The following is a 7,844-nucleotide window of genomic DNA, read 5'->3' on the forward strand; positions in this document are numbered from 1 at the left end:
TCTAGGAAGGTTTTATTGTCCCCATTTAATCAAAACCGAAAAAGACACAAAAAGTTAATGGAACAGAGACAAACAAAATGCGGAATCCTTCACCATTTTATCAACCATTTTTCTTTTCATTTTCCTCAAAATTTAAAGTCCCTTTTTTCATTCTCCATTTTATGTTTAAGTAATTAAGTTTTTAGTTCTAATTTTATAACCCCATTTGCATTTCATTCCATGGAAGAAGAAAAAATAAAGGTAAATCTAAAGTTCTGATTTTTATTGATTCTTACGTTTGTTTTGACTCGGTTTCTTGATTTTCGCTTCATGGGTAATCTAAAGTTTTAATCTTTTTAACAAATTTGCGTTATGTAATCCCTGTCGTCATCATTCTTCAGTTGGGTTTACAATTTTACGTTAGTTTAGTTTATATTACATTTGTCAATTGTCAATTGTCAATGCATATATGTTTACCGACGAAAAGATTCAATGGGCGTTGGGTCTGGATCCATGACAGATGTATTAATTATTAATTAAATTGTTACTATTATTAAATTAAATTATAATTAATAATTATAATAATAGTTTGTTATAGTTAGCTGTTGGAATATATATAATTGCCTTTACACTGATTTGGTTTGCTGTGATTTGTCATTGGGGCTTTAATTTTTTACCCTTTTTAATTAATATGTTAGGTATATATATGTTCAATGGTGAGGGAATAAGGCACATTGCCTATTATTAGGGTTTAAAGGTGGTTGCTTTCTTGAAGGTGGTGACATTTATGGATTGAAAAATTGTACTTTATACAATCATGGTTAGTTCATTTGAAGAAGATGAATATCGATTTTTTGATGCTGAAGATACCATCAGTATCGGGTCGATGGACCAGTTCTCTGAGCCCGAAGATGATTCGGGGGCTAATGAGTTTCAGTATGATGTTTGGGCTGAGGCTCCTTCAAGTGTTCACCAAAGGAAGACCACTTTTTTTAAATTAATGGGTTTAAGCTCTGAAAATCTAGTTAATGACGACAATGCGATTGTTGAGGTGATCGAAGATAGAATTGCGCAGACAAGTGGATGTGTGCTGAGAACAGCAATCGAAGAAGAAAAAGAAGATTGTTCATTAAGTACGTCTAATTCGTCTTCTTCAAGAATTCAAGATTTTGATGGTGAAGAAAATGGTGATAAGTTAATGACCCGATCAGATGTCGTATCGGCCCCAGTGATTCAGAAACTTGTGGATAGACATATTAAAGTTGCTGACTCTATGTCGAAAACGATGAACAGAGTAAAGGGTCAATTTTTAGGTAGTTTAAGGTCAATGGCAAGTAATATTGCTCATAAGAATGGAAGTCCTAGTAGTTCTAAGTCTCTTGAAAATGGGTCGACCCACTGGGCGAAAGTGAAACGGGTCAGAGTACATCAGAGTAAGAAGAGATTGAAAGAACTGTCTGCTGTATTTATTGGTCAAGATATTCAAGCTCATCAAGGTTCAATTTTGACCATGAAATTTAGTCTTGACGGGCGTTATCTTGCTAGTGCTGGTGAAGATGCAATTGTTCGGGTTTGGCAAGTTGTAGAAGACGAAAGATTGAATGAAATTGACATCCCAGATGTCGACCCGTCTTGTTTATACTTCAGTGTGAATAATCTCTCTGAATTATCACCTTTAATGGCTGAAAAACAGAAGATTAACATGCTGAAAAGCTTGAAAAAGACCAAAAATTCAGCTTGTGTTATCTTCCCTCCTAAAGTATTTCGGATATTGGAGAAGCCCGTTCATGAGTTTCATGGACACAAAGGCGACGTCCTAGATCTCTCATGGTCCAAAGATAATGTAAGTAAATTGGGAATTGATATTTTCACCATCAAAATTGACAAATGCATCACAATTGTGCTTTAAGTACTTATACAGACGTACAGTACAAATAGTTAATGTACAATTGTGGTAGATTTATCAATTTTGATAGTGGAAATGTTATCATAGATACTTATTGTACTCGAATTCTATTGATGCCATGTGGCTGCAACTAATAGTAGGTTTTGGCTTTTGCTCTGATAGTTTCTTCTATCATCATCGGTTGATGAAACTGTTCGGTTATGGAGAGTTGGGAGTGATTGTTGCCTTAGAGTCTTTCCGCATAGCAACTATGTGACGTGCGTTCAGTTTCAGCCTACGGACAAAAATTATTTTGTGAGTGGTTCGATCGATGGAAAAGTAAGGATCTGGTCGGTTTCGGGTTGTCAAGTTGTTGATTGGATAGACTTAAGAGAAATAGTCACTGCTGTCGCGTATAGTCCTGATGGAAAGGTAACACGATTCTTCGGTTTTATGTTTATTCATTTTTGACATCAATTTGTTACTGAAAAAACGAGTATTCTTGTTTCAGGGTGGTGTTATTGGATCCATGACTGGGTGTTGCAGTTTCTTTAGTTTATCAGGTAACACTCTCTTTTGATCGGTTAATCATAATGTATGGATTCAGTTTCTTATTGGTCAACGAAGCTCATCTCTGCCTTACGTTTTATGTTTCAGGAAACCGCTTCCATTTAGAAGCTTCGGTTTTGTTAAACAGTAAAAAGAAGTCCCCTTGCAAGAGGATAATTGGCTTTCAGGTACGTTCTTGGTTTCATGGTAGTGGGTCGCTAAATGGGTGGGTTGCGTAAATGGGTCTGGCTGACTTGGCTTCAAAAACTTATGTTTCATTTAAAAAAAAGATCTATAAGATAATTGCATGTCTAATATGATTTCAATTGTCATTTCAATAACATGCTCTCTTTTTTAGTTTTAAACAACACCAACAAAATTCACAGATTACTTGTGTCAACTAATTCATAAGTAAATGTGTCAAAATTGCTAGATCTAAATTCATCATGAATACTGCAAGCTAACTAAGCATCTCCTTCTCTAATTACCTGATGGTTTACATTTATCAAAATGTAGTTCTGCCCACAAGATTCAAGTAAAGTTATGGTCGCTTGTGCCGATTCCCACGTCAGAATCCTCCATGGCGCCAACGTTGTTGGCAAATTCAGAGGTATAGTATCTGTACACTGTCTTTATATCATAACTGTTCCACAACCAAAATCACTCTAATTTGTTTAATCTTGTGAACACCAGGCCAACGAAATGCTGGAAATCCAGTTTGTGCATCGTTAACATCCGATGGGAAACATATAGTTTCAGCGAGTGAGGACTCCAATGTATATGTTTGGAACCTCTATAATAAAAAAGGACCTTCCTTTTTGCAACAAAAGATAGTCAGATCTTACGAATGTTTCTCTGCTGGTGCATCAGTCGCGTTACCATGGTCTGGGCTAAAAGTTGACACAAATCCATTGCCGCCCTGCTACTTTTCTCTGGGTCGGGATTATTTTCCGGATTCGGCTCCAAAAGGTTTTGCAACCTGGCCCGAAGAAAAACTTCCTTCTGACTTAACGTCTCCATTATGTAAATCCAGATACAAATTCTTTAGATCTTCGTGTCAGAGTTCATACAATTGTCACACATGGGGAATGGTGATCGTGACAGCGGGATGGGATGGACGGATCAGGTCGTTTCATAATTATGGGCTACCAGTTACTGTTTAAAATGAACAAAGTAGTTATGGAATGAACATAACAAGACCAGCAATTTAATCATTTGGTACAATGAAAACAGCCAAAACTGCCATATTTGTTTGAGGGATTCTATGAATTGCTTATTCGAGAAAGTAATGTCTACTGGCCCCGGGGTGGATATGGAGTTATCAAGGACGATGGGGCCTGGTGAAGATGCTGCGTATCCCAACACTGGGCCCGTTGGTGGTTGAGATTTTAGGGAGGGGCTAAAACGGTAGTACAGAGGTGTTTTGGCAGTGATGAATGATTGAGTACGAGGTGGGGTCGAAAGTAAACGATGAATTGGGTAGCAAAAGTGCTTCATGTGCCAATGCCTTTACTTTTTGGCTATGCTTTCGTCTGATAAATTAGGGGTAAAAAGCAAAAGATCTTAATGACTTTAAACATTAAGAGGGTAATATTATTATTTACTGTGCTAACATAATCTGTGATATGGTTTTTGCCATTGTGTATTTTGATGCTGCTGCATCAAGTAGGAAGAGTTTGGAGATTAGGTTCAATGTACATAACTACCACTTATATGGTTTCAAATTGTATGTATAATTTTGACTCTGATGATTTTTACATATGGTACCAAATTAGATAGAAGATGTAACAGTAATTCAGTATTCATTTTTAAATTAAGGACGCCCAAATCTAATCTTCACAGGCAATTGTCCTATCTATATCTATATTCACAGGTATAATAATGTTCCTAATTATATACCACAGATGTTTCAGCTATTTTATCTATAAGTTTATACACCTAATTAAACTTTAACATTCTCAAAATACTTTCATAATGAAAGTACCCACAAAGCGGCCCAAGAGTTGTACAAGCCGAGTGTCCGTCACAATATGAGAGACAATCGCCCCTCACAAGCTAAAACGGTGAACTAACTGGTATCTCCAGGTTAACAACTAAAACCATATGAGATATTAATTAGCCACAACTTTAAACTTATAAGGGACCAATAGCCGATGTGGGACGGGTTGTTCCACAAAACAAACAATTTCTTCATTCAAAAACCTAATTAAATGGTATAGTTCTTGAATAACTAAACAAGAAGATATTCCCTAATTCAAACAGCATAAAGGTAAATCAAATTGCTAACAATATCAGGATAAAGTAAAAATATTATGAGAAACATATAAAGTTGAATTGAGCAAAAGTAGCGTTACAATAGGATCACATCAATCAATTGACCAAAAAAACACATACATCTTAAAATCATGAATGATCAGAATTACACAGGAAGAGACTCAACGGAGGTCGGAATGTGTACGGAACTATCAGATGCTGCAACATTCGTAATCATAAGAGGACGATCTTTAGCTTCTTCTTGATTATCGTTATCGTCATCGGAATCGTAGGTGTTTACGTTGACACATGAAAAACGATCAAGAGAAGCAAAAAACGCCGATGCGACGTTGCTTCCTAGCCAATTAGCAAGTCCTTCGAGCTTTTCGTATGATACGATGCTTGAATTCTCCATGTTTTATGAATGTTTTGGATCTGAATGGATTCAATTTTTTTAATTAGGGTTTTTAGAAAAATGAAAGGGGAAAAAGTGTAAGGTGGCACGTGGTATTAATGCAATTTGAAGTCTTTTGTATAGTTCAGTTGAGTAACCCACGACTTGAATGGGAAATGGTTTAGGCCGGCTAACTTTGAGGTGTTTTACCGTTAGGTTAAGAGATAATTGTATATTATTAAAAAAATTCTTAATTTTTTTTTTTTTAACATGCTATTGGAATGACTAAAGGGGCTAAAAAAAATTCTCTATCACCTGATCATATTCACATGTCAAGAATGTTCTACCAAATAACTATTATAGGACATGCTCTACGTGTAGTCACCTTTAAAAAGTACCAACTAAACAACTGTCATATGACATGCTCATTTAAAAAAACCCCGCTAATATGATTTCTTAATTCTTAAATGTTAGAATTAGACATCAATGTCTAATTAGCGTGACTCTAAGATTTATAGTAGATCATAAAATAAATGAATTAAGACCATAATGCAAATTTGCAACCAAAAACATCTCAACTTTGTACCAATAAACTCAACACCAAATGAGAAAGGAGCACAATACACTAACCGACCAATCAAACACAATAGACGCACCTAACTAATACCCTGATCTTCAGCCACTTTCAAAAGACGTCCTTCAACACATCGAAAGTTCAAAATCAACAAAAGACTGGATTTTACCAAAAAATAAATAAATAAAGAAACATCTTACCTTGATATTCATTCACATATTTAAAAAGAGAAATCCAGCTTTTAAGCTCATATTTAACCAAAGCGTCAAATAATAAAGCAACGAAAAGTATAAAGCATGTGTCATGACCACTGTTGCAAAACACCCCGTCTCGAGCCGTCTCGACGCCCGTCTCGACGGTTTGGTGACTAATTCGTCCCGTCTCGAAGAAAACCGTCTAATATTACAGTCAACGCACAAAATTCGGGTCAAAGTTGAAAAAAATTGGGTCAAAGTCGGTCAAAATTCAAAAAAGCCAGAAAATCGGTAAAATATATCGTGTTTTAGTTTGAATTTGTTGTATTAAATTAACGATGATAGCAATTATGGGTACAAATTAATTAATTAAATTTTTTAGCTTTAAAATATGTATACATATATGCATTTTTATACTTATATATTTAAAAGTCAACTTTGGTCAACGTCCGTCTCGACCCCCGTCTCGACCCCGTCTCGAACGTCTCGACCTTTTTAGGACCCGACCGTCTCGACCCCGTCTCACGTCTTTTGCAACCTTGGTCATGACCCAATACATTTAAAAGGAGTAAACATCTTAATATAAATATGAGTGACCATGACCATTACAAATGAGATAAGTGCATCTTTTTATAAGGATTAATTAAAGTGTTAAGGCAATCAACTATTGTTTACTTAAAGTGTGAAAACAAGCATTAATTAAACACATATTTAGTTTAATAATTCAATACATGTATAAGTAATGAGCAACTTCTAATGGGATTTGATGACTACGTCTCTTAGTATTTCGATTGGTTTTAATCTTTTCAAGATTTTTTAACACTTATGTAAATCACAAATACTAACAAAAACTCCAAAGATGAAAATTAAAAGGCGTTTTTGATAAGGGTAGTGATATATCCAACATTGTTTTTGAGATATCCACTAACATTTGTGGCTACTTTCCAGTAATATTCTTAAACAAATTTTAACACTCGTATTTATTTAACAAAAGTTTAAGAATAATTTAGTAAATTTTGATAAATTTATTTTTAACATTGTTGGAAATATCAACTCCTTTTTGATAAGTGTTATAATGTGATTATGGAAATTGAGACAAATTTAGAAAGGGAAAATGACACCAAAATGCATTGAACTTTCATCAAAATTCTATTGTATGCATTCAACTTTCAAAAATCATATTGTATGCATTTAACTTTATATTTTCTCCTATTGTATGCATTCAACCTGTTATAACATGTTACCTTCTAGATCACCTTCTAAATATTTACATCTTTAGTCCCTCATATTTGTAAATTTTAATTTCATTAATCCTTCTGTTAAACAAAACATTTATATCTTCATACATTCATCATCTTCATCTTGTCAAAATTATATATTAATTATATATCCATAAATAAGTGTGTAATATTGATCATTTTGTTGTAGTGTGAATAATTGTTGTGACGATCGCTCCAAATCCATATGGACGAACACGTCATTCATCGATTTCATTGCGAGGTATTTGACCTCTATATGATACGTTTTGTAAACATTGCATTCTTTTGAAAAGACACACCATAAATGAATATTTAAATCAAAGGTTTTTGACATCTGATGATTTCTACATATAGACAATCACCATAAATAATACTTTACAACAGTACTTCCGTTGACAATGCAGTCAAAATAAGATACATGGTGATGATTTGGTGAATGCAACGTTTTCTTGAAAAATATTTAATGTTTTGCATAATCTATACATAAAGGTGGATCACAAGATTTCAGTTGTTTCATCCGAAAAATTTATCAAAATATTCTACAAAATTGAGCACCCTGGTAACTAAACTTAACGTATATATAATTTATACCCTTTGTATAATCATCTTAATAATACACGCAAACCAACGTGTACGCTTTTCAAATAGCATACGTCCGTTAAAAGGCTAGCGCTCTAGCTCGGACGGGGATATCAAGCCCTATGGATCCATATATAACTACTCGCGCCCACCAGTTCTTATAACCGGCAGTTACTAG

At 34.5% G+C, this 7,844-nt stretch overlaps 1 protein-coding gene across 1 annotated transcript; it reads left to right on the forward strand.

The window, feature by feature from the left end:
* The first annotated feature begins 796 nt into the window (after window positions 1–796).
* Window positions 797–4,150, forward strand: LOC139889906 (uncharacterized WD repeat-containing protein C3H5.08c-like). Its single transcript, XM_071872817.1, has 6 exons — window positions 797–1,822; window positions 2,048–2,296; window positions 2,376–2,427; window positions 2,522–2,601; window positions 2,930–3,023; window positions 3,107–4,150. The coding sequence occupies exons 1-6, from the start codon at window positions 797–799 to the stop codon at window positions 3,574–3,576; spliced, it is 1,971 nt and encodes a 656-aa protein (XP_071728918.1). The 3' UTR covers window positions 3,577–4,150.
* The last annotated feature ends 3,694 nt before the right edge of the window (window positions 4,151–7,844 follow it).

Source organism: Rutidosis leptorrhynchoides, chromosome 2 (genome assembly GCF_046630445.1).
Source record: "Rutidosis leptorrhynchoides isolate AG116_Rl617_1_P2 chromosome 2, CSIRO_AGI_Rlap_v1, whole genome shotgun sequence".
Taxonomy (NCBI): Eukaryota; Viridiplantae; Streptophyta; class Magnoliopsida; order Asterales; family Asteraceae; genus Rutidosis; species Rutidosis leptorrhynchoides.

Bases quoted from the DNA above. Each gene is read 5' to 3' on its own strand.
- LOC139889906 (XM_071872817.1), top strand. From the start codon at position 797: ATGGTTAGTTCATTTGAAGAAGATGAATATCGATTTTTTGATGCTGAA. The intron at 2,602-2,929 runs GTACGTTCTTGG...ATCAAAATGTAG, and splicing joins AGAGGATAATTGGCTTTCAG to TTCTGCCCACAAGATTCAAG. The intron at 3,024-3,106 runs GTATAGTATCTG...TGTGAACACCAG, and splicing joins CGTTGTTGGCAAATTCAGAG to GCCAACGAAATGCTGGAAAT.